The sequence below is a fragment of the Drosophila eugracilis genome, unplaced genomic scaffold (genome assembly GCF_018153835.1).
Source record: "Drosophila eugracilis isolate 14026-0451.02 unplaced genomic scaffold, ASM1815383v1 contig_2152, whole genome shotgun sequence".
Taxonomy (NCBI): Eukaryota; Metazoa; Arthropoda; class Insecta; order Diptera; family Drosophilidae; genus Drosophila; species Drosophila eugracilis.
Genome location: NW_024573036.1, coordinates 582,452 through 608,527, shown reverse-complemented (window position 1 = coordinate 608,527; position 26,076 = coordinate 582,452). Strand labels below are relative to the sequence as shown.

The 26,076-nt window shown below is 40.9% G+C and overlaps 4 protein-coding genes across 4 annotated transcripts; all 4 read left to right on the top strand.

Annotated features, from left to right (window-relative positions):
- Nucleotides 1-366: 366 nt before the first annotated feature.
- LOC108110594 (glycoprotein-N-acetylgalactosamine 3-beta-galactosyltransferase 1) lies at nucleotides 367-3,626 on the top strand. The gene is made up of 4 exons (XM_017219692.2): nucleotides 367-842; nucleotides 902-995; nucleotides 3,008-3,304; nucleotides 3,363-3,626. The coding sequence occupies exons 1-4, from the start codon at nucleotides 403-405 to the stop codon at nucleotides 3,594-3,596; spliced, it is 1,065 nt and encodes a 354-aa protein (XP_017075181.2). The 5' UTR covers nucleotides 367-402; the 3' UTR covers nucleotides 3,597-3,626.
- A 578-nt stretch (nucleotides 3,627-4,204) lies between these two features.
- Nucleotides 4,205-6,823, top strand: LOC108110443 (transient receptor potential cation channel protein painless-like). The gene is made up of 3 exons (XM_041818126.1): nucleotides 4,205-4,423; nucleotides 4,479-6,452; nucleotides 6,515-6,823. The coding sequence occupies exons 1-3, from the start codon at nucleotides 4,205-4,207 to the stop codon at nucleotides 6,821-6,823; spliced, it is 2,502 nt and encodes an 833-aa protein (XP_041674060.1).
- A 4,277-nt stretch (nucleotides 6,824-11,100) lies between these two features.
- Nucleotides 11,101-25,905, top strand: LOC108110839 (dual oxidase). The gene is given in 11 exon segments (XM_017220081.2): nucleotides 11,101-11,200; nucleotides 13,329-13,754; nucleotides 20,540-20,620; nucleotides 20,807-21,156; nucleotides 21,213-21,417; nucleotides 21,511-21,914; nucleotides 21,971-22,248; nucleotides 22,301-23,004; nucleotides 23,007-25,156; nucleotides 25,221-25,349; nucleotides 25,406-25,905. Coding segments are annotated over 10 exon segments (4,599 nt in total). The 5' UTR covers nucleotides 11,101-11,200; nucleotides 13,329-13,585; the 3' UTR covers nucleotides 25,535-25,905.
- On the top strand, nucleotides 15,623-17,202 carry LOC108110841. Its single transcript, XM_017220086.2, has one exon. The coding sequence runs from the start codon at nucleotides 15,694-15,696 to the stop codon at nucleotides 17,155-17,157; it is 1,464 nt and encodes a 487-aa protein (XP_017075575.2). The 5' UTR covers nucleotides 15,623-15,693; the 3' UTR covers nucleotides 17,158-17,202.
- Nucleotides 25,906-26,076: the final 171 nt, after the last annotated feature.

The following is a 26,076-nucleotide window of genomic DNA, read 5'->3' as shown; positions in this document are numbered from 1 at the left end:
TGCAATAAAGATGGACAACATGAACTGGAAAAGCTAAAACCATGAAGAAGAATAGTACATGTTTTTTTAGCTTCTTTGTAAAATTTGTTAACATTTTTTAGGAACAACTTAACTCGTAACCCGTTTAACATCACGTTTTGAAATCCAATCCTATTTAATATCATTAATATGATAATTCCTAAACCAACTTAATTGCGAATCCCATTTGGATGGGCATCCCTAATCGCCCACCGAATCACAGAAGTTTGATGGCGTTTGATAAGAAAACAAAACAAACCGGTTGCTGGCCAACTGATGCCAAGCTGCTGCCTGATTTTGGCTGATTGCTGTCTGGTCAAAACAAACGGCCAGCTGCCGGCAATCGGGAATCGAACGTCGCCGAGAACACAACGCTTGCGCAGAATGACGGCCAAGATTAAGTTGCGGTCTCAACTGCATCTGCTGACGGGTTTCATGGCGGGATTCGTCTTGGCCTTCGTGTTGCTCCTGTACGTCTACGATGTGAGCAGGGTGACGCCCTACTGGAGCAGTTCTTCTACGATGTCCACGGCTACGGCCAGGATAGAGGATTTTCCGCCCGCGAGGATACTGTGCATGGTGCTCACCTATCCGGAAAACGTAGAGAGCTTGGCCAAAACTGTCTACAATACGTGGGGTCGACGCTGCAGCCGCTTGATTTTTGCCAGCAGCGAGGATTACGAGCCACTGGGCGTAGTTGGGGTGGTCGAACCAGGTGGTGGAGGCTACGAAGATCTGTGGATCAAAACACGGGAGGGATTTCGCCACCTTTGGGAAAACTTTGGCCGAGACTACGATTGGTTTCTTAAGGCAGATGATGATACGTACGTATGGCTGGAAGAGATATTTCCGGAATCCCTTATCTCTACCTTAATCCATGCAGGTATGTGGTTATGGAGAACCTGCAGCACCTGCTAAGCGGTTTCGATCCGGATACACCCGTCTACTTTGGCTACAAAATGTCACGGTATAATGTGGTGAGTGATAAATGTTAAACATGTCCACCATTAACTTCCAACCTTGTGCTTATCTTTGTTATTCATCAATTATTTCTTTTGGGAAGTATAACCCTATGAAGATTCGTAAAAGATTTTTGTCTGTGCATTTGATTTATTTGATAAGTGATCCAGATTATCGTTGGCATTAGCTTCTAATTAACTGCTCATCTTCCATGTTATTGTCGCCCGCTTGCTAAGCTAATTAGAATTGCTAATTTTTGTTTCGGATTTGACAGTTTGGTTTCGCTTTTCGCCGTTTTTAAATAATTTCTTCCGAGCTCAGCGGACATGCTCCCGGCAAGAATAGTTTCCTTATGTCAAATGATAAATTAAGTAATTTTTAAAGCAAAATCAACATATAGCCCTTAACTGATTATGTTTTTATCAATTTACCATATTAAACATAAAACAGTAAATAAGGCTCTTTGAACTTTCTCGAATTGCTTTAACGAACGAAGAAATGTGCTAATCAAAAATTGATATTTGTGACAATAACCGGTCTTCTTTTGTGAGTGTAATCTAACAATACTTAATAGCGATTTATTGTGCATTCTCTGGCGGTAAACACGCATTAAATCTATTATTGGTAGGATGATATCATGATATCAGAACAGTTAAGATCTTGACTGGCCAAAAGCTTCTTGTCTTGGCGTTTTCCGTGAGCATATATCAATGTTAACCAGCGACAATAAGAAATTAAGAATTAAATTCGCATTAACAATCGCAGATGCAGTGTGCAGAGACTAATGGCAATGCTACACCTGAGGTCATCACGATAACTTGACACGCATCTTACTGAGCCGCGCCTTTTTGGCAGCGGCCGGAGATTTATTTGGCCTTTTGACATTTCCAAGAGTTGAGTAAGCTTTGTGTAAAACGAAGTACATTTCGTCTGCAAACATTTGCTTACACATAAATAAACAAATGAGTTATGGAGGGCCCACATCTGGTCGGCCAAAAACTAAGATTTTAAAATATTTTCTTTGTTTCAGCTTCTGCTTCTCTCACACTTTGAATAGACTTTATCGCGGGCTGATTATTCCTAATGCATCGTAAATGTTATAATGATTTGTGATTGATTGTTGTGATTATTTCTCCTGACTTTGTTTTAAACATTATCGTCTTTTCTTAAATTTGAATTTCGGTATTCAGCCAATTAACATATTTGTCTGCTTCCATGAATTATGTATTAATTTAATGCGGTGTTATACTCGTATGCACTAAGGAAAAAAGATAAGAAAAATTATGTTCATAAATGAGAAAATTTACGATAATTTTTAATTGACTTATAATGAAAGGTTTTTCAAGAAGAGTATTTTTGATAATTTTAAATTAAATTATGAGCTCAACGAGGTATGACACGGCTTAACAAAAGTACTTACAAAAGTACCGATTATAGGACCAAAATACGGCATACCATTCGATATTCCGATGATTTTTGGCTTTGCTATGGGAAAAATGCTGATTTTAGGGCCAAAAATCAGGGTGGACCAAAATTCGCATTTTTAGAAAAAAACATCATCAAGCTCCACGAGGTATAACATTACTTTTGCTATTGGCAATAATACCTGTTTTTTGTCGGAAAACCAATGAAGAAAATATTTCAAATTTGTTCGCACCTTCAGCTGTTTTATCTGAAATAATCCCAAGTCAAATGTCACTTCCATTAATTTTTGAGCTTTTGTTTGTTTACAAGTAAGTTTGATGCGTTTTTTGACACATCATTCCATGGTGAGTGACCTCCAAAATAGGATTAAATACATCTTGATTTCGTTGGTGGCTATGTTAAAGAGCTCATACCGTTACTAAAGGTGGGAATAACATAGTATTTTCGGGTCTTTGAAGTGAATATTCATACTTCAACATTAACATTTTCGTATGTTGTGGGAACAGGTTTTGGAAGCTAATACAGGGCGTGTGTGCTATATTAATTTTTAAGTTTATGGTCTATAATTTGAGATAATCCCTTATAATTATGTTTGGTTTTCTAGAGTTATATGTCTGGCGGTGCTTCGTACATTCTGAGTCGCCAGGCACTCCATCGATTTATGACAAGAGCCTATGAGTCGGAGGTGATTTGTCCACAGCCGAAAAAGATGGGCATCGAGGACTTTTACATGGGCGTGTGTCTCCAGAATGTGGGTGTCCACTTTGTTGACTCTGCACAGGCTTTGGATGGAGATAGGAAACCAAAGTTTATGCCTCTGGACCTTGAGAACTATATGTCGGATGGAAATTATACTATTCCGGAATGGTTGCGCCTGATGAGTGTGCCAAAAGTTGAAACCGTGAGTTCTAAAATTATATCATATGAAACCTAAAAAAGTCTTCCTTTTTCCCTTTAAGGGCTTGGGCTGTTGCTCAAATTATTCAGTGGCTTTCCATTACGCTAGCCGCGAGCGCATGTTTCTCTACGAGTTTCTTATATATCATCTCAAAGTTTATAAGCCTGATCAAATTTCGGAGAGCAATCATAGAAATCGTTTAACTTTATCTGATTTAGTGAGGCGATTTCCCCTGGAAAATAACTCCTATGTCAAAGACTTGCTACAAATGTCTGAGAAACCTGATAATTTTTAATTATTTAATTTTATTGTTATTTTAGCTAAATGTGATACGCAATTTGAAAATAATTAAATCGTTGTTAAAATTATAAACATTGATATGAATGTATGCATATGTTTAATTTAAATTTTGTTTAAATTTAGAAGGAAATAAAGGGTCTAACTGTGATTCTGGGTATGGGTTATTCATATCTTTCTTCCTAATAATCTACGCATTCATATTTAACAGGCTAAAAATATTTTGTCAGTGTTTTAAATATTTATGAGCTACATTACGTTCCTTTTAATTAGGGTCCTAGTGACCGGATCGATAATGCCTATTTCTTGGATATCAGACGTTTTACTAACATAAACATTTTAAAATGAATTAAAAAAATTCAAATTCTGACTCAGCAACTGTTAGTACACAGGCTGTTATTAGACGTTGATGAATAATAACACTCTTGCTCAGCTATTTAATGCTAGCCGGCATCTCAGTCAGCATAAGTTAGTTGTATTTGAGTGAGGAACATCTGAGGATCTACAAGGCACTAGCTCTGTAAAAACGGTTCGGTTAGTTACTGTGAAGTTTTGTTTTTCTTTAACGACGTTAATTTGCGGCAATACTTTATTCAGACCATAAAAATGCATTTAAAACGAGCTTCCTATATCGATCCTCAGTCCCAGCTGATTTTGTCTTTGGCCAATCAAGATATTCAGCGGTTTGTCGCTGCTTTGAAAGGCGGGGCCAGGGCTGATCAGCAGATCGGGCTTATGATGAACATCTACGAGAAGGCGCTATCCACTCCAGGTTGCCGGAGTTTTATAAGGGCGTGCATCGATCACGGTTGTAAGGTCAACTATGTGAGTATTTTCCCGCAAATAGTAAAATCGATCCCTAGGTTTCAATCTTCTTCAGTATAATACGCGTTTGATGAAAACCGCAGTCAGCTTTGCCGCCGATTCAATAGACCCCGGAAATCTCGAAGCGCTTCTTGCTTTCAGTCCCGAAGGAAAATCTCAGGTGGACATAAAGTATGAATACCTCACCCCACTTAACTCTCTGGCCGATAATCTCACGGAAGACAACGCTTCGGCGGTTTTATCCTGCATGCGATTCTTGCTCGAATGCGGTGCCTCTCCGAACATCGTCGACTTACGAAATTTAACGCCTTTGCATAAAGTGCTTCGAAAAAAGGTTAAGGCAGAGAGGCTGGAGCTGGTCAAGCTCTTCCTCGCCCAGCCAGACATAGATATCGATAGCTTCCACTGGGGAAATGTGCGACGTCTACTGAAGGCGGAGTTTCCGGAGCTGCGATTGCCGGAAAACCGCAAAAGTAAGATGGAGCTGGATATAAAAAGCCTTCTACTTACTCTAGAAGATGGAGATGATGACCTGTTTGAGCAGCAATTTGCCGTGTACAAGAGCATGCCAGGCAATCTACTGAAAACTGACGATTGGGAGTACATTAACCTACTGAAGGATTGTATTCGTTTGGGAAGGCAGAGGGCTCTTGAAACGATCCTTTCTTCTGGCGTTAATATCAATTATCGGACGATAACCGGCAACACAACTCTCTTTGGGGTGGCCTTACACTGGGGCAACTCTATGGCCCTGAAAATCCTTCTAGCGACGCTTAAAGTTGAGCTTGGTTCAAGCTCACTCTTACTACGCGTGGCGATCGATCGCCTAGACGATAAACCCATTAATGGTTTTAATCATCAACGTTGTTTTTTGTATCTATTAAAATCCGATCTCGTGAGCATCAACGAGACCTATGATGATGATCAAGGGCCGCTAGCATATGCGGTGAAAGTTCGGAACACATTTGCTATGAAGGAACTTCTAAAGCATGGTGCCTACATTGGGTCTCTGAATAGGTATGAAACCCTGCCCATCAAAGACATGCTGCCTGAGGTGCTCGAAGAGCACTTTGACTCCTGCATCACCACGAATGGAAATAGTCGTGGTGAAAAGGATTTCGGGATCACCATCGAATACAAAAACCTAATACCTGTCGGTGTTGAGGTGCAAGACGAAATGTCCCCCATCACCTTTATCGCCCAGTCGGAGGAGATGCGTCACCTGCTGCAGCACCCGGTAATCTCGACCTTCCTCTTCCTAAAGTGGCGCCGCCTTTGCGTGGGTTTTTACCTAAATTTTATATTAAGTACGGTCTTTACCTTCTTCATTATCATCCACACGCTCCTTAGACTCTACGACAGCGAGTACACAGCTTTCTTCGCAGTTTGCAAATACCTTTCCTATGTGGGAATAGGCTATCTATTTATTCGGGAGGCTATCCAGTTCATGATTTCTCGATTTCGGTATGTTAAGTCCATAACAAACCTTTTGGAGTGCTCTCTTATAGTATTGTCGATCCTGACCTGCATTAAATTCAATGACAAGGAGACAGAGCGCACCGTAGCCGCTTATACCATTCTATTGGTCAGCGTAGATTTCTGCCTGTTGGTGGGGTCCTTGCCAGTGCTCTCCATTTCGACGCACATGCTTATGTTACGCGAAGTCTCAATGAACTTTCTTAAAAGTTTTTCCTTCTACTCGATCTTTGTGATCACTTTTAGTCTCTGTTTCTTTATTATTTTTGGAAAATTGCCAGAGAAAAAGGATAGACTAGCAGGTACCACGATATCTCCGGAGACCACTGAAAGTACATCTTCGTTTTTGGAAGAAGAAAACAAACAGGACTTCGACTTCACCAACATATTCGTGGCCCTAATCAAAACCATTGTAATGATGACAGGCGAGCTTAATGCCGGGGACATAACCTTCACTAGTGTCTACTCGTACTTGTTCTTGGTGATCTTTATTATGTTCATAACGATAGTGTTACTCAATCTGTTGAACGGTCTGGCCGTGAACGATACCCAGGTAGGCTCATCTGCCTTAAGCTGCCAGTGATCTAATTTTTATCATTCTTTCCTGTTTCTCAGAATATTAAAATGCAAGCCGAACTGAACGGTGAAATTTGCCGTGTCAACCTGGTAAGTCGATACGAACAGGTGCTAAACAGTGGTGGACGACCTGGGCTTTTCAATAGCCATCAAACATTTCGGAATATCTGCCGACTGCTAAAAATCTTTCCCAACTGCCTAACCCCACGCTATATTTGCATTAAGCCGAATGATGACCGCAAGGTTTATGCCTATATGCCCTGGAGCCACTATACTATTGTGGGATCACGCTTAATGAAAAATTATCAAGAGTTCCGGAACGGACGGTTAAGATGGCCCTCGCCGTGATGGATAATGCCGAAGACAGGCAAAAGCTGAAAAGAGATGGAAGAGATGCGAAGTAAGCTTATCGAGAACAAGTTAAACCATATGGAAAAAATACTCAAGAAGTTGCAGAAGGCAAACTGACTAGACATTTGAAAAGAGCTAATTTTAAAAGTGTCAAATGATGCTGCATACTTATAGGCTGTTCGAAAAAGTAAAATGGCCGCAAACAAATTGTGGCGCCTTTAAATACAAATTTACCTGCAGTACAGAAAAAAATCTATTTTACTTCTATGCAAATTTCATTAAATAAGTTTAAAAACGGTACACATTATGTGTTGGGACAGATGATTATATATAAAAATGTTTTATTTTCTTTGATATAAAGTGTTATTTAGAGTGATGGATTGTGACAAATGATTTTACACTGGCTAAAGGGTATTCGATGTTCACCAAAAGAATAGATTTTTGTAAATTCTGCAAATGGTATTAAGTGGATGGCACATGTTCTGCAATATATTTTTTTAATTTATTGCACTGACCTTGTAAGCTCCACAGGTATTTAATTAACACCTGACAGCTACACTGAGTTAAAGAGTCAGCTATGGAGGGATTTGGGCAGTAAGAGTCTTTAACTGTCTAGTACTACTTGAATATCCTCCACTTGGGGCATTCTTGCATGAAGGGCTGACCAACTGAACTGCACTGGAGTAGGCTGTTTATTTCATTACCAAAGTCAATGCCTCAGTCTCACCTTAATGCCGCTTCACCTGCTTCAGTTTACCCAACATATGTGTTTATACTACTACCTGCTGTGCTGTTGCCGGGCCAAAGTTATTTAAATCCAAAATCACGTACGCATGCTCGGTGTATGTCAGTTGGCATTTCCACTCTTTCCCCTCCGAGATCCGGCAATCGGAATGCCTTTGGAGATTGAGATGTTTTTAGACGCCGGCTGCGAGGCTCTGCGAAACTTTGTATGGCTAAATTGCATTAGAAATATCATAGATGGGACACATTGATCTTATCCACAGAACATCGTTCGTTAATATGGGATGCAAGTGAAAGGGAACTTGTTTAATTTATTTGCTGTTGTTTTTACTTACATTGTATGATTGCCCGGCTTGGGTTTATAGTTAGGCATGAGCTCAGTGTGTTAATGGGTTAATACAAGTAATTGAACATAAAAGCGAAAAGCTCTATTGAGGAAACGAATTCTCCGGCACTTGTTCAAACAGGGCGCTTAGCCGGTGCTGGGAGTGGGCCACAAGTGTACCTTGGAATCGCACTTCAGTGCAGTGCCATGGATATGGGATGGGTTCAAGCTTGGAGTAAACTCTTCGGACTCAATTCGAGCTTAATCGTTTCTTGTTAAATGACTGTGGGAATCTGTGATGGGTTTTTAATTTTCATTATGTTGCATACGAAAACCATATTCAAAAAATGATTATAAGATTGGTTTCTTTAGAATTCAATTTTAGAAAAAGTGGAAAAATACATTAATTGATTTTCTCATAAATAAACCTTCAAAAATAAAATTAGGCTTTAATCCTCAATAGCCAACGATTCAATCGAGTCATATCAAAGAATCCAATTAGTGGAAAATGCACTTAATTTATGAGACCTACCAACTCCGCACTGAAACTATTTGCTAACAAGCTAAGCTAATACGGCTACCAGTGGCAGCTACCTACCTACTAGTAACTAGTTAATTCAGTTTACTTATTTGCCCAAGCTCAATGTTTCTCCGTTCCAAAACGGCCGTCACACGGTGCGTATGCTTAATGCGTTTTGCCTTAACTTTGACTTACTCCGGCTGCGAATCTGAGCTGTCGGTGTTATTTCAATGGCGCGTGTTCCATTTTGTGGGCCGACACAAGCTTCACAAGGGGTATAGTTTGGTTGTTGCTGCTCTTGCTCTTGTTATTGTCACCTGTCCGATTATTATTATTACTATTTTTATTTGGCCGCATTGTGCGTTGTCGCTGTTGCTGTCGAGTCGCTTTGCCTGACCTTCGATCTCGTTCGCTCTCGATTTGCAAGCCATTAAAAATGATATTTTTCGTAGTTGAAAATTGAAATTGTATCGAAATCGAAATTCAAGCTGTAAGAAATCAATTACTTGCCTATGCGTAGCCGTGTCTTACTCATTCATTTTTTTTTTTTTTTTTTTCTTGGCTTTTTGTGCCGTGAAAGTTGTTAAACCATTTAACAATATTATCGCTGTTGTTGGTTTGATTTTAATTTTGCTGAGCAAGATAAATTAATTATTAATGTGGCTCGAATATTTGCAGGCCATTTCACATAAACACAGAAATTATTGCTCATTTTTTACCCTTCACTTTTTGTGGCCAAGATACAAGCCCAGGAATGCGATATCATTGTTTATGTCTTCTACTTTTTGTGTTCTGTGTGCGTAAATTGTTGTGGACTTGGCTGAGAGCTTGTTTAGAACTTGTAATTGCTGTTGGAGCCGAAAGTGTTTTGGGCTTGGTAGTACCATTAAATCTTCAAGTGGGTGCTCGAAATTTCTGCTCTGGACTCCAGCTTGAAGTCTATTTTTGAAAATGTCATTCCTGGCTTATAGGTTTGATTTTATTTATAATAATATTGATATTTTTAATGAATATTTTATTAATTAGAAGATTTTTATTTTTATGAAATTTTTAATCAATAATCAGTCAACAGCTGCAGATACTAATCGAGTTAAGTTAGTCAACTTCAAATTGTTCGCTTGGAAGGCCCCATTGCGAAAAACCATTTACAAGTTGCCTCATTGCACGCACAGATAAATCAACACTCAACGACAATCGGCAGCACATAAAAATTAATTAATTTAATTACTTATCTAACCGAATTGCATTGGAGTTACGAGTTCTCAACTTATGCTTGCTGTTGTGTGTTTTCAATACATTTTTTCATTTTTTTAATGACGATCAAGCATGAAGCGTTCGATTCACTTTTTGGTCTTCTATGTAATTCATTTAAAGTGCACTTAAAAGTTGGAAATATGTATTTTTTGTTTTTCGATGCGTGTTAAAAGTAAGCTTCGATCGTTGTCTTGCAATAATAAATATTTATAGATGCGCCCGATCTGCTAAATGCCTGACTGCACTTGTTAAGCTCGGCATAGAATCGAAGATAAATAAGAATCTTAATTGATTTTAATGTGCACAGCTGCACGGTGTATAGCCGCAGTTGACGACTTCTGACTATTGACTGACATCCGAACAAAGATCGAAGAGGCTAGTATGGGGCCATAAAGGTAAGTGAGTCGACATACTCATAGAAAACTTGACATAAAATATTGTCTCTGGACAATGGTTAAATGTTTCAGGCCCTAATCGTTGAGCAATTAAATACCTTAGGAACTTAAAGGTTGCCCTTTGTTTTTGTCAATTACTACAGAAGCTTAAGCAAAGTGCGGCAAACCCAGTCCCCACTTTTAGACAATGTTCCAACATCTGACAATGGAGGACTGTAAATAATTTGTTACAAATTATCAGAGTTTCAAGCTCAGGAGAATACCAAATATCTTTTAATCATTTGTCCAGAAAGTCAAGTTCCACTTCATAAAAACCTAATACCCATCAGATTAGTTTTATGCCATTCCAATTAGTATGTAAATTTTGTGTAATCAAACTGAGTTGGGTAATACTCGGATGTCCATTCACAAGACTCCAAGAACCAACCGCTGGGATCTCTCTCGGGCCCAAGCAGGAACTCTTCTCCTCATGGGTGCCGGTTTTTACCACTCAATTAACCGCAAGAGCAGCCGAGGTAACCGATTGAAGATGGGCTGCTCTCTCATCTGATCTGTCTTCCACCCGGTTGCAATGCATCCGCCAGGCTGGGAAATTCCCGCTATGCGACGAGAGAAAGGGCGAGAGGCACAGCAATGATTAATTCGACACGTCGTCATGTCAAATATGACGGAACTCATTTGAAGGCGGACATGGCTTGGGATCCAATCCCAGATCCCGAGAGCCGAAGCCGAAATGGAGCATTAGTTTGGGAGTACCAAAGAGCGGGAGAGACTACACTGGGAGAAAGTTTGCCAACAAATTCTTATTTCTTACTTAAATTTAAATTTTATTTATTTCGGTTACCTCCAAAATCGGGGAACAATGGTTCATCAGAACATCATTATATTTGAGATTCTTTAAAAAATAGGTTTTTAAATATACTTAAAATACAGTTTTACTACGAAAAAATTATGAATTTTCCGATTTTGTTTTCAGTGCATAACCGGTTCCACCACGGACCGATTCGAGCTCTAATGTGGAGGGTCCCCGCACAGCTGGGTTCAGTTTCGAACGAACTCTTGGCCGCTGCGGACGTGTGTTGGAGCCCTCATCTCGAAGGCGGATTCGATTCGTGTGTGTGATGTGCGGTGTGCTGGTGAGCGAACGCCGACGAGAGTGAATGTGAAACGCTGAAACGTGTCGCGCATGCGCCGTCTTCTTCACCGTTATCGTGGCTCTGTGTGCGGGTCTTTGTGGCTGTCGCCGTGCGAAATGGCTTAAATTGTTTAGAAAATAGTGCAAAAGCCCGATAAACATTGAACACCCACCTCCGGAGTTTATTGGATATTTCTTGTGGATCTTTTTTTTCGGAGCTACCCATCTCTTTTGTTCGCCCACAAGCAAACGATTCACCCTCTCCGTCACTTACTCAGTGTGTGTGTGTTGGTGCGTTTGTGTGTGTGTGTGTTTTTTTTTTGGGTCCCCTTTTGGAGTTCCGAGTCTTCTTTGTCCGTTGCTTCGTCGCCGTCTCGGCTTTGCTTACGTTTTCGTTCATGAATTTAATTTATTTTCGTGTTTAATTTTTGCTGTTTCTTCTAGTCGTCCACAGCCTCCCGTGCAACAAAAGATGGGTTTTGCGCAATTTTGGCGACTTCAAAAATATTAAAAACATAATTTCAACTTTGTGGCTAGGGAAAACAAATATTTTCCAAACGGAAGTAATTCAAGTTTAGGGAAAAAAGGCCAAAAAGTCTTTCCTATTGTTGGGATAATTAAAAAAACAAACATAACATCGCAGTGAATGGTCATTTTGAATGAAAAGTATCTAAATTTAGACTAGCGCTAATAGTGCTATTAGTAGTTCATATACCTTTGAATGCTACCAAAATTATTTTCATAATTATTATAATTGGTTGCCATTTTCATGCTATTTTAGTTTTGGCTGATTCTGGTTTTGGGACTGCGTCAGAAAAGCCTGTTGTTCGATAGGAATTTCGGGGCTTATTTGATGTCAGTTCGAACTTTGGCCAGCAATTTTTAAAATTAGCCACAGAAATGTTTATTAATTAATATGAAACAGCCGGGGGCTATGGCTAATGTTCAGAAAGCTGAGGCTCTTGGCTTCTTACCGCAATACGATTTGCTGTATTGTACCGTAATTTCAAAGTGATTATTGCCGTTCAGTCTTCCACGCTTTCCGGACTTTCTCTCTCTCGCTCGCTCACTCATTGGCTTGGATCTCTGTTTTTTTTTTGTTTGGCCAGCGGATTTGGTCAGCGGATCGCCCACAATTTTAAGCGACCATTTGGACCTGGCTTTTACCGCATCGAGTTTTCTCCGCTCGGCCATTTAATAACAATTTCTAAACAAACTCCAAATTGCATTAGGCGGAAAAATGTTAGGAGTCAGTGGCAGGGGAGAGGGGCGGTCTTTATGACTTTGTTAGCTATAGCACTCTGCAGTTGCTGTAATGTTAATTGTTTGCAGTTGTGCAATGGCATTTTATATATTTTTTACTTCTCTTTATCTTCGCTTTACTGCTTTGCACATACATTATTTGTATGCTTTTCGATGTTGTCTGTGTGTTTTTTTAACATTTTTTTTTGGCTTCTTTCTCGACTATTGTCGATTATGACTAATGGAATCTGTTTGTCGTTTGTGGGTTTGTAAGCCCCCAGAAGGTCAATTGCTTTGTGGGTAATTCCGCCTTTATCCGCCTCTTTGCCCTTTATTTGTTTTGCCATTTATTTGGCCATACACCACAGTGCATTCAATAAATGCGATTTTATTCGTTCGCTTCACTTTGTGCAATTTAATTAATTGGCTAGCATTAACGAACCATTTCGCCATTTACTTTACGCTCTTTGCGGTCGAGCCAATTTTGGGTTTTAAATAATCCTGAAAAAGAAATCTCCAAAATTTCTGTAAGAGATACATACAACCCAACCAATGGGGGTAAAAATAAAAAAATATATTGTAGCCAAAAAAAAAAATGAACTATTTTGGAAGATCTGGTCTCCTAAAGATATTCACAGTTTTAAGGGCATTCCTCTGTTTAAACCACATTCCTTTCCCATTTTTAAGCAAAGAGCAAGTGACAATCATTAATAGATAACTTTATCAGGTTTTATGCTAATTTAATCGATCGCAAAACATTTTAAACGAGAATTGGGGTGAATTGACTGATCAAAAGTGACTAAAAACAAAGAATGTGAATCTCTGAATGAATCACTACATTTTTTGGATAATCGTGTCTCATAGAAATCGCTTGACTTGTTTTGCAGTGCAATATTTTGGAAACCATGGGATCTCAGCTGAGTGAAAATTAAAGTGCGAACCAAATGCTAAATCGAACCACTGTGATGATAATCGATATAATGGATAATTAGGCCCATGCCCTCAAAGTCAATCCAAATCCCAAGTTGTTAGTTTACTTAATTAATTTAACAATACAAACGCGTCGTAATCGACCGATTTTCGTGCAACACAATAGCGAACAAACGAATATACAACAAATATAAAGAAATTGCTTGCAATCAATATGAGTGTTCCAAGTGCGCCCCGTCAGAGGGCAGCAAGCAAAAATCGAGATACATGTCCCAGCCAAAAACCCAAGCTCCGGCATCATTTGCCCGGGGCAGCTTACGGAGGAGCCCTGCTGTTGCTGCTGATTAGTCTCGGTCTGGATCTGGGATCCGTCCATTGTTATGGTGAGTACCAACGACCTACCACTACCCCGCACCATATGGTTATTCAATTCAATTAGGTTTATTTGCATAGACTTGGATCGTGCCGTTGGGGAGATTTGTATGGTTGGGGAATGGGAAAACTAATACAAAAGATGGAGTTTACCTAGTTGCAGTTCAATAAGCAATAAAGCATTCAAATTTGCAATATAAATAATGTGAAGAATATATTCTCCTGTTAACTATACAACTTTCAATACCTAAGAAGCGTTGACCAACATCAATCAACTGAAATTATCTGCCGTTGCAACGTGTGAAGTTGCAAATTTATTTAAAGTTAAAATGCATTTACTGCAAGACAGCTGAAGTGTTTTTAACAAAATTACGACTTTTAAGGCAACTAAACCTATCATATTTGAACTCACTAAATACTACCTGGTTAGAATTGACGTCATTCCCTAGACGGCATGCAAACGGATCGCCAGACGTGCTGAGATCTTGTGGCTTCAAAATGACCGATTAGATCCCGGCACAGACAATTTATAAGTCAGGTATACATATATATATTGTTCATACACTGTACGAATTGACATAATTTTTGTTTTTAAGTAAATAATGAGTATGTATAAGTAGAAGTAGTAGTAATTTTAATTTTCAAATAGCACTTTTTCTCAGTATACATTTTTCCACTCAGAGGTATAAACTTTTAGAGAAGGGAAGATAGCAGTGGGCAGCAAAGCTATAGATTCCGCGATGTCTGTGCATACTGGTCACGTACCGCATGTGCAGTGGCGAGAGGCGTGGCTCGAAGCTCGATCCGAGTCAAATGTCAACGCTCGGCCAACAGGCTTCCCCCCTTTTGGCTTCCTCTCTCAATTTAGCATTTAATTTATTATTTTTCACCCGATTTACTTTTGTTTTGGCTTTGCTATTTTGCCTATCATTTGATTTATGACCAGAGATCCAATTTTATTTTCTTATTTCGCAATATTTAGCTTAATGAAATTACTGCAAACAAACGTGAAATGTATCCCATTGTGTTGGCCAACCCCGCCGCCCGCAGTGATATTGTCTTCGTGCCCTCTTCCTGATGGAAAGATCGACAGTTTTAGCGATCTCCGATCTCAGCAGGTGGCATGGGGAAGTCGAACATTGAATTCGTCTCGCCTGTTGGCGGCAAATGATTTGTTTCATTTTGTTTTCTTTTCATCAATTTTATTAGCATTCGCGAAGGTCTGTTGTTAGCTGAACTTCGATTGATTATATTGAAGGTGCTATATCGAATTGTAGTTCGAATACAAGGAATGATCTCACATGGGCTATATTAGGTTATAAAAAATTATGTTTAAATGTTTTTCAAACTTTTTTTGCCAGCTATATTGAAAGCCAAAGGCATACTGACCCATTTCGATTGTCATGGGCCCCTCAAGATATAAAAAGCTCAAAATGATAAGAAATTTGCTTTGGCTGACGCATTTTCGGAATCAGTTTTGTACTTTTTCCGATAAGCAAAAATGTTTGGGGTACTTTACTACATTATCAATGAAAGTTTACACTCAGAATTTTCGGAGAATTTGCATATATATATATATATATTAATATACATATTTTAAGGCATTAATAAATGGGTTCACAAAGAGCTTTTTCTTATCGAACGTATAGAGATATATATAATCGTTAATTTTATTAATTTTTTGTTTACATTTTTCAAAGGTATTCTTAGATTAAAATTGAGCCATTCTCTGAAAAGCAAAAGCATTCAAATAATATTAAATTTATTTTTTTAATCTTATATTTATGTACCTTCAGTTTTGTTTGTTATTTTTATAACCATAAAGTACTGTTTTTAACGCGTAAACCGGGGAATACCCGGCATAAACGTGGTCCCTTAAGAAGCATTGATAGACAAAGGCGGGTTGGCTCAGTCGATTCGCCGATATCAACGCGTACGGATCATCCAGAAATGAGCGGAATAAACGATGCACATTCTGAGAGTGTAGGTGCAAGAAGTGAAGGGGCAGGAGAAGAAGCAATAAGTGAGCAAAAAGCTCTAACTACCACTTCGGAAGAGAATCAAAATTCCTGCGCAAAGAGAAAGATCGACGGAGAATTTGATGAACATGTTTTAAGTTCAAAGCGGCCAGATTTAGTAATTGGGGATCAACAAATTGCAAAGGAAAATAAAGAGAGAGCCTCGTCTTCTAAGACACCACACAAAATCTTCGCACTGGACACCTATTGCTGGGATATCATACTGTCTTATCTTAGCCTGAGTGATAAAATAAAACTTGCTGCCTCAAATCCTCATCTTACAAAACTTTACGAAACTTTACAGCACAGATATAGTCGCATTACTGAAATCGACTCAGCAAGTATCGACGGTACCGAGTTGGCACACTTGCTGGAAATCGTCAATGAGTATGTGATCAGCTATGAGTCAACACTGGACCTTCAGTCCACTGACGAACAAAATTTGTGGCTGTTGCGAACTTATTGTCCCAAAGTGCAGCACCTGAAAATGACTTTTCGAAGGCCCAGATGGCACGATTTAAAGGAGTTGAAGAGTCTAACATCATTACACGTCCAATTGAACTTCGGAAGAGCAGAGACCTATAAGGATTTTATTCTCACACTGATGGAGTTGACTCTTCTTAAGAAACTTAACTTGGAGGCGCCAGCTTATAAAGGAGATGGATTGCATGTCCTGGAGAATTTGGAGTCCCTTGAGATCGGCGCCCGACCCGGTTTTGATGGTGACTGTTTGGCTATATGTTGCATGAAGTTAAAGAAGTTGCGCTATCTAAATATCGGAAAGTACATCGACAACCTAACTGAGGAGAACTTCAAGGTGATTGTGAAGAACTGTCACAATCTAGAGAGGTTTTCTTTTGGAGATCAACTTTTGGACTTAGTGCCCTATGAGATCGTCTGCCAGTTGCCGAAGCTTAAACACGTGCAGTTGTGGCATTCGGATAATCTTAGACCTCATTTCATCGAGGGACTGATTAATAAACCAGGCACACCGCTGGAAAGCCTTATTTTAGTGGGTTTCGAATTGAGGGTTGAACAAGTTGATCATATCTGCGAGATTGCTTCGCTTCAGGAACTTCGCATCGCCTGTGAGAATGCTTCTTTGAAAGGCCTAATGAATCTGAAGAATCTTAAAATCCTGGATCTGAACATGCCAGATCTGACCAATAACCAGCTATTGGCGCTTTTGGAAGGCCTGCCTCTTTTGACAGTACTTGGTGTCCGAAAATGCAAGTTAATCACCTCGGAATTTGTCTCACAAGCAACTCGATTGTATAATTGTAGAAAGATAAAAATCTATTTGCAAGTCTCTGCCAATGATTGGCATAAACTCCGGATTTCAAATGATAGTAAATCACTTCAATTCCAAAGGGGTTATTTAAGCTACCCATATTGATAAGCCAAGAGCTTGTAAAGTTCTGGTTGATATTAATTTTTTATATATTTGTAGAAACTTTTTTATATATATATTTCCAAATAAATTAAATAAATAATCGTTACCTAAAATTGTAAGTTCTTCCATTTTAAAAAACTTCCCAGCTTAACTTTATTTGCTAAAAACGAAAATCATCAATTAAAATGTTAACAAATTCCCCCATTTATTTAACATCACTGGTTGGGTATTGATCATCATTTGGACTTTCAAATTTAATGTTTAGTTCTACAAACTTATTTGCCAAAAAGTCCAATACTGGAAATTTTAATTAGGCAAATGGCATTTTGATTAACAAAATAAAAATGCCCCAAGCGAGACAGTGGAAAGAAGCAAAGCAACTATCATTAACATCGTGTAAGCCGAAATACTAGGCAAGTGTTTCAGTAAAACTTCAATTTAGGAATGACTGCATTCTTTGCGAACCGCAACTCTTAATTAAGCCGCTGGAGATAAAATAAATTCTTTGCGATTCATTAGTCTCGAAGTTAAGCGGGGCGAGAACTTGTACGGGAATGTAAAATTTAATTAAGTCATGTGCGCATTTTTATGTTCCGACAAATTTGGCCACCAATTAACAGCTAACAAATAGATGTCACTGTCTACATTCGTTTTTTTTTCGTCCTCCATAATTAGTGCTAATTTTAATTCGCTTGTAACAGAAAGGGAAAGATGCCTGCTGGATGTTTGCTTTGGCTTTTGTGAAAAAATATTCTAAAGTTAAAAATGGTGTCTGGCAGATATTTCAAGTCTGTTTCTACCCATTCCCGAATTTAGAAACTGTCATACCGCAGAGATTCCGCATCATTACTGCCTATGCCACGAACTAAAAACGGGGTCCACACATCGAACTTTCGTTTTAGAAGCTGCCAATTTCGCAGTGGACAGGATTAACGATTTTATCAAGCCGTATCCGCAGTGTAAAAAACTTTCACTGAAGGAAGTTCGTGCTGCCTATCGGACAAAAGATGAGTAAAAAGGAGACTACAAGTCGCCTCAGATTATGGTCCGATTTAAGGCCTTGCCTGGAAATGTAAACTTTGATGCAACCGTTCTTTTGAAAGTTTTTGATGCTGATAGGAAGGTTATGAAACTGGGAGGTCCTGTGACCAGGACAGACAGATACGGTCATCAGTCCTTTTGCAGGTTCAGAACTACCGCATTAAATAGTAGCCTTGATTTTGTAAATCAAAGCCATTAGTTCGTTTTTTAAATATATTACTGACTTAGCATCTTTTGACATCATAAGTATAAAATCGTTCTTAAATCAATCAAAAGTTAACCTATTTTACCCCTGCGTGTTTTTCAGAGTGTAGTAAATTACAATTAGTTATGATGGCCTGCATGTTTCTCTCTGAAAATTAATTATGCAGTGCCACGTGAAAAAAATCATCGTCTTTTGTTTAAACAGCAAGAGTCACGCACCAACCGAGATGAAAGTGAATTGTGCGACGTATCGTACTCGTATAAATCAAAAGACTTAGAAAACGAACGCGAAACAGCTGAAGAAATAGAGTGGGATTCACAGAAAGTACAATGCGACAAAGTTGGATAAAAAACCAGTAGTTCATATATGTGCAAATGTATTTTGTTTTTTTTTTAGGGGGAATCCGTGATGTCGTGCAAGTTTTCCAAAAGAAAAAAAAAACAGCTTATATGTGGAAGCTTCTTCTCTGTGTGCAGGTGTTGGTTAGTGATTTTTATTTTTGCCGACATTCCGTACTCCGCCAACGCAGAGTGTTTGTGTACATCCAAGCCATATATATACATATATAGACGACCAGAGTCAGCTGAGGCTTCCTCTCTCTGAGCCTCCTCAGCTGGCAACGTTTTTGGTTAACCGGATCTGATTCTGTTTGCCATCTCAGACCTGGAAATTAATGCTGTTTGTTAGTGGTTGTTGCTAGCCATCCATCCAACCATCCATCCATCACTCACTCACTCAGAGCCGAGCAATGCTCTCGAAAATGGTACGAAATATAGTCATGACTTGTAGCTGCGGCTGCCCCTTCAGCTGTCAACGTCATGGCTCCGGCATGGTTTGCTCACGGTGAAGAATGAAAGCCCACAAATCCGACAAAACAAACCATCTTATTCTGTTCGGAGCGGAATTATGGTCGAATTCGAGGGTGATGCCGTAACAAAAAGGTATATTAAAAAAGAACAAATAAACTGGTTTAAATGATTGCTATGTGTATTCCATCTAAACACTTTTTAGAATGTTGGGCATGTTTTCTTTTTTGGCTGCGGCCATTGGCTTGTTAATTTGAAAACTGGTTTCTCGCAAAACCTTCCCTCTCCCCATCGCAATTATACGCAAATAAACCATAATTATAACGTTTAGCGTCAGCACAATTACGCCTTGCAGATTTTTATCACTTAAAGGTGTCTTCTGTTTAACAAATATTTATATTTAGAACCCGTGTTTTTCAGTGTGAATCATGGATGTAGTCGGCACAAAAAGATGTAATTATTAATTAAACAGGCGAAAAGGGGGGTTTCATCTGGCTTTGTACTTTTCTGACAAGTCTCAGCTCTCAGTTAACTATTTAAACCGAATTTTTCAATCACAGATTAAAATTCTATTTAAATGGCCGGGTGTGGCGTAAATTAGTAAAGTTCAATTAAAATTTAACCGAAATCGTTTTGTAATTAGTTTTATGATGACAAGTCGAATAAAGATAATTTTCCAAAATTGCTTAGGAACTCGTTAGAACCATAAATATGTATAAAAATATGTAAATTGCAGCCATTCCTACGGTCCAGTCATTTGTGCCATTGGGTGTGATTCAATCTCCGCCGTCCGAACCTCAAGTCAATCAATTTTCCAGTCAATTAGAACCAAACTAAGTCAACCAAAAACATTTTCCAATATCACAATCTACAATTTATCGGATCAATTTGACTTTGCTAAAAACCGGCTACTGTCCACAGACAAGTTTATGCGTAAATTATTTATCTAATTTGAAGTGGACATTTAAGGCATTCTCTGATCTTAACTAGCACAATTTATGTGTCACTTACACGCATAAAACTCAGCCAAATTACGCAAATAAATGCTAATTATTTTGGGAAAGTCATCGCCAACACCTTGGTTCTGTTTCTTTTTAATGAATTTAGTATGTTGAAATGGAAAAACTTACGAATTTTTGTGTGTCGATACGATAAGTAGTTTAAGGCCTTGATGGAAATTCCAAGGTATTTGAAATTGTTATACTTCTTGACTCAATACGATCCTGGGGGTTATACAACCATATCTAATAACCGATTCTAAACAAGAAAAGATAAAATTTAACTGCTTGAACCCATAAATTTTAACCTGTGTCACATATTTGCTATCTTTCAGAGAAAATGTATAGTCAGACTGAGAAACAGCGGTACGATGGCTGGTACAATAACCTAGCACATCCAGACTGGGGATCCGTGGGTAAGTTATAAACTGGATTTTCCGCCAGGCTGCTGACAACTTTCGAAAAGGGTGAATTGAGCTGATTACGTGTCTAATTAGAAATAGTTAGACTGGTGATCGACCTGGATTTGCATATCAACACGTTCTTTTGCAATGCCTGCAATTACCATATTTATATATATTACCTTCGCATCCACTTTTAAGATAGCCACCTGGTGCGAAAGGCACCGCCCTCCTACTCGGATGGAGTCTACGCGATGGCCGGTGCCAACCGACCCTCGACCCGCAGGCTCAGTCGACTGTTTATGCGCGGAAAGGACGGACTGGGTTCGAAGTTCAACCGGACGGCACTGCTGGCCTTCTTTGGCCAATTGGTGGCCAATGAGATTGTAATGGCCTCGGAGTCTGGGTGTCCCATCGAGATGCATCGCATCGAGATCGAGAAGTGCGATGAGATGTACGACCGAGAGTGCCGCGGCGACAAGTACATACCCTTCCATCGAGCAGCCTACGATCGGGACACTGGACAGAGCCCGAATGCCCCGAGGGAACAGGTGAGTGACGGTCATCGGATGGGTTTAACCACCACTACTGAAATCATACTCCGCAGATAAATCAAATGACTGCTTGGATTGATGGCAGTTTCATTTACAGCACCTCCGAGGCCTGGCTCAATGCCATGCGCTCCTTCCACAACGGCACTTTGCTCACCCAGAAGGACGGAAAGCTTCCGGTGCGAAACACCATGCGTGTTCCGCTCTTTAACAATCCGGTTCCGAGTGTCATGAAGATGCTCAGTCCGGAACGACTCTTTCGTAAGTTTTGGAAGTATAACTAAGGAGACATTTCAGTCTATACATCTTCCCTAAAAACATTATAAACATTGGTATAAATATATGTAATTCCAGTTCTTGGGGACCCTCGTACCAACCAGAATCCTGCGATCCTCTCCTTTGCCATCCTTTTCCTTCGCTGGCACAATACCCTGGCTCAGCGGATCAAGCGGTTGCATCCAGATTGGAGCGATGAGGATATTTATCAGCGGGCGCGTCACACGGTGATTGCCAGTCTGCAGAATGTGATAGTCTACGAGTATTTGCCCGCTTTTCTGGGTACCTCTTTGCCTCCTTACGATGGCTATAAGCAGGACATACATCCTGGCATTGGGCACATCTTTCAGGCGGCTGCCTTTCGATTTGGCCACACGATGATTCCACCGGGAATTTACAGGCGAGATGGTCAATGTAACTTCAAGGAAACTCCCATGGGTTACCCGGCCGTCAGACTTTGCTCTACTTGGTGGGATTCAAGCGTAAGTTTGGTGGTTTTTTGGGTATGGAAATATTTATGACTTTTCATTATTTATAGGGATTTTTCACAGACACCAGTGTGGAGGAGGTACTGATGGGCCTGGCCTCGCAAATATCTGAACGTGAGGATCCCGTTCTCTGCTCAGATGTGCGGGACAAGCTCTTCGGACCCATGGAATTTACACGTCGTGATCTCGGAGCTCTCAATATTATGCGGGGTCGGGACAACGGTTTGCCGGATTATAATACTGCGAGGGAATCGTACGGACTGAAAAGGCACAAGACCTGGACGGACATCAATCCCCCATTATTCGAAACGCAACCAGAACTCTTGGAGTAAGTTAAAGTTCGTAACTAAATTATTAACTGACCCAACTATCTCCTCCAGCATGCTCAAGGAGGCATATGATAACCAGTTGGATGATGTGGATGTGTATGTCGGCGGTATGCTGGAGTCCTACGGGCAACCGGGCGAGTTCTTCACGGCTGTGATCAAGGAGCAGTTCCAGAGACTGCGGGACGCCGATCGCTTCTGGTTTGAGAATGAACGAAACGGCATATTCACGCCTGAAGAGATAGCAGAGCTTAGGAAAATTACGCTGTGGGACATCATAGTGAATAGCACGGATGTTAACGAGGACGAAATCCAAAAGGATGTGTTCATGTGGCGCACTGGAGATCCTTGTCCGCAGCCAATGCAGCTTAATGCCACCGAACTTGAGCCCTGCACCTATTTGGAGGGCTACGACTACTTCTCTGGCTCGGAATTGATGTTCATATACGTGTGTGTCTTCCTTGGTTTTGTCCCCATTCTTTGTGCCGGTGCTGGTTACTGTGTGGTCAAGCTGCAGAACAGCAAGCGCCGTCGTCTGAAGATTCGTCAGGAGGCACTGAGAGCGCCACAGCACAAAGGATCCGTGGATAAGATGCTGGCCAGGGAATGGCTGCACGCCAACCACAAGCGACTGGTTACGGTCAAATTTGGTCCGGAGGCCGCTATTTACACAGTGGACAGAAAGGGCGAAAAACTGCGCACCTTCAGCCTGAAGCACATTGACGTGGTCAGCGTGGAGGAGTCGGCCACGAATCACATCAAAAGAAGCCGTATATCCTGCTGCGTGTGCCCAGCGATCATGATCTAGTTCTGGAGCTGGAATCTTACGGGGCGCGCAGGAAGTTCGTGAAAAAGCTGGAAGATTTTCTTCTGCTACATAAGAAGGAGATGACCCTAATGGAGGTTAACAGGGACATCATGCTGGCCCGAGCAGAGACGCGAGAGCGGCGCCAGAAGCGGTTGGAGTACTTCTTCCGGGAAGCCTACGCCCTGACCTTCGGCTTGAGACCAGGCGAGCGGAGAAGGCGGTCGGATGCCTCCAGTGACGGCGAGGTAATGACAGTGATGCGGACAAGTCTGTCCAAGGCTGAATTTGCCGCCGCCCTGGGCATGAAACCAAATGATATGTTTGTGCGGAAAATGTTCAACATTGTGGACAAGGATCAGGATGGACGGATCAGCTTCCAGGAGTTCCTCGAGACCGTAGTCCTATTCTCCCGTGGAAAAACAGACGACAAGCTCCGTATAATCTTTGATATGTGTGATAATGATCGGAATGGGGTTATCGACAAGGGAGAACTGAGCGAGATGATGCGATCTCTGGTAGAGATTGCTAGGACGACGAGTCTGGGAGACGATCAGGTCACCGAGCTGATCGATGGCATGTTCCAGGATGTGGGACTCGAGCACAAGAACCACTTGACTTACCAGGACTTTAAGCTGATGATGAAGGAGTACAAGGGTGACTTCGTTGCCATCGGTCTGGACTGCAAGGGAGCCAAGCAGAACTTCCTGGATACATCGACGAACGTGGCCCGAATGACGTCCTTCAATATCGAACCGATGCAGGACAAGCCACGCCACTGGCTGTTGGCCAAGTGGGATGCCTACATCACGTTTCTGGAGGAGAACAGGCAGAACATATTCTACTTGTTCCTCTTCTATGTGGTCACCATTGTCTTGTTTGTGGAGCGCTTCATCCACTATTCGTTCATGGCGGAGCATACAGATCTGCGGCACATCATGGGTGTGGGCATCGCCATTACCAGGGGATCCGCCGCCTCGCTATCCTTCTGTTATTCGCTGCTGTTGCTGACTATGTCCAGGAATCTGATCACCAAGCTGAAGGAGTTTCCCATCCAGCAGTATATTCCGCTGGACTCGCATATTCAGTTCCACAAGATTGCGGCCTGCACAGCTCTCTTCTTTTCGGTACTGCACACGGTGGGTCACATTGTGAACTTCTACCATGTGTCCACGCAGTCCCATGAAAACCTGCGCTGCCTGACCCGCGAAGTGCACTTCGCCTCGGACTACAAGCCGGACATCACCTTCTGGCTTTTCCAGACGGTCACTGGAACCACAGGCGTCATGCTCTTCATTATAATGTGCATAATCTTTGTGTTTGCCCATCCTACGATCCGAAAGAAGGCCTATAATTTCTTCTGGAACATGCACACCCTATACATTGGTTTGTATCTTTTGAGTTTGATTCATGGATTGGCCAGACTGACCGGTCCACCCCGTTTCTGGATGTTCTTCTTGGGCCCGGGCATTGTGTATACGCTGGACAAGATCGTTTCACTGCGCACCAAGTACATGGCTCTGGATGTTATCGATACAGATCTTCTGCCCTCCGACGTGATCAAGATTAAGTTCTACCGTCCACCGAATCTTAAATACCTTTCCGGCCAGTGGGTAAGGTTGTCCTGCACCGCCTTCCGGCCACATGAGATGCACAGCTTTACGCTAACATCGGCACCGCATGAGAACTGCCTCAGTTGCCACATCAAGGCCCAGGGCCCATGGACATGGAAGCTGCGCAACTACTTCGATCCCTGCAACTACAATCCAGAGGATCAGCCTAAAATCCGCATAGAGGGACCGTTTGGAGGCGGCAACCAGGACTGGTACAAGTTCGAGGTGGCCGTGATGGTGGGCGGCGGCATCGGAGTCACTCCTTACGCCTCCATTCTCAATGATCTGGTTTTCGGCACCAGTACCAACCGATACTCGGGTGTGGCCTGCAAGAAGGTTTACTTCCTGTGGATCTGCCCATCCCACAAGCACTTTGAGTGGTTCATCGATGTCCTGCGCGACGTAGAGAAGAAGGATGTGACCAATGTGCTGGAGATACACATATTCATCACACAGTTCTTCCACAAGTTCGATCTGCGAACGACAATGCTGGTATGTACAAGGGTTAGACATATATCTGCTAGTGACAGATACTAAAAATTATATCTTTTTTCAGTACATCTGTGAGAACCACTTCCAGCGACTCTCAAAGACCTCTATATTCACTGGTCTTAAGGCGGTCAACCATTTCGGTCGCCCGGACATGTCCAGCTTTTTGAAGTTTGTTCAAAAGAAGCACTCCTATGTGAGTTTCCTGTTCGACCCCTAAATTTTATTATTATTAATAACCTTTATTTGTAGGTCTCCAAGATAGGTGTCTTCTCGTGCGGTCCCCGTCCGCTGACCAAGAGCGTGATGTCTGCCTGTGATGAAGTTAACAAAACTCGCAAGCTGCCCTATTTCATTCACCACTTCGAGAACTTTGGATAGATCCGGGAGAGCCACCACACCCACTTTAACTCCTGCCAGCTTACCCTATCGCCCTCCGTCTCTTATTCAACGAAATCTAATTGTACTTTTAAGGTTCATTCATTAGTCTAAGCGAATTCGGCTGCTCAAACGTACTTAAATCGATATACCTTAATCGTAGGCTAATCGTACAATCATAATTTAGTCAAGATTTGTTTAGTGCATTATGGAAATGTATCCCATTGTAACAAAATCACCGCAACCGCAGCAAGAACAACAAAAAGGCCTCTATGTATGTATATGTGTATTTATTGAAAATATGATTTGTTATCAGTTTTTGTAAACCGTTCACATTATTTATTAAAAATTTACAATTATCTTTATACGTAAAACACAGAACACAGAATTTGTTACTAAAGGGGTTGAGAAAGCTAATCCAATGAATAAATATTTAATTGGTATTCAAATTTAAAAAAGCTAATGGCGCCATCCTAGTTAGTATTAAGAGCAGTGCCGTTTCTAACACTATTTCCTAACTTTTTAGTGCGCAGAAGCGAAAAACA

What these genes read in the sequence shown, in the direction of transcription:
- LOC108110594 (XM_017219692.2), top strand. Translation starts at nt 403, where the DNA reads ATGACGGCCAAGATTAAGTTGCGGTCTCAACTGCATCTGCTGACGGGT. An exon ending in AAATGTCACGGTATAATGTG is followed by an intron (nt 996 to 3,007) that starts GTGAGTGATAAA and finishes TTGGTTTTCTAG; the next exon opens with AGTTATATGTCTGGCGGTGC. An exon ending in GTGTGCCAAAAGTTGAAACC is followed by an intron (nt 3,305 to 3,362) that starts GTGAGTTCTAAA and finishes TTTCCCTTTAAG; the next exon opens with GGCTTGGGCTGTTGCTCAAA.
- LOC108110443 (XM_041818126.1), top strand. Translation starts at nt 4,205, where the DNA reads ATGCATTTAAAACGAGCTTCCTATATCGATCCTCAGTCCCAGCTGATT. An exon ending in ACGGTTGTAAGGTCAACTAT is followed by an intron (nt 4,424 to 4,478) that starts GTGAGTATTTTC and finishes AATCTTCTTCAG; the next exon opens with TATAATACGCGTTTGATGAA. An exon ending in TGGCCGTGAACGATACCCAG is followed by an intron (nt 6,453 to 6,514) that starts GTAGGCTCATCT and finishes CCTGTTTCTCAG; the next exon opens with AATATTAAAATGCAAGCCGA.
- LOC108110841 (XM_017220086.2), top strand. Translation starts at nt 15,694, where the DNA reads ATGAGCGGAATAAACGATGCACATTCTGAGAGTGTAGGTGCAAGAAGT.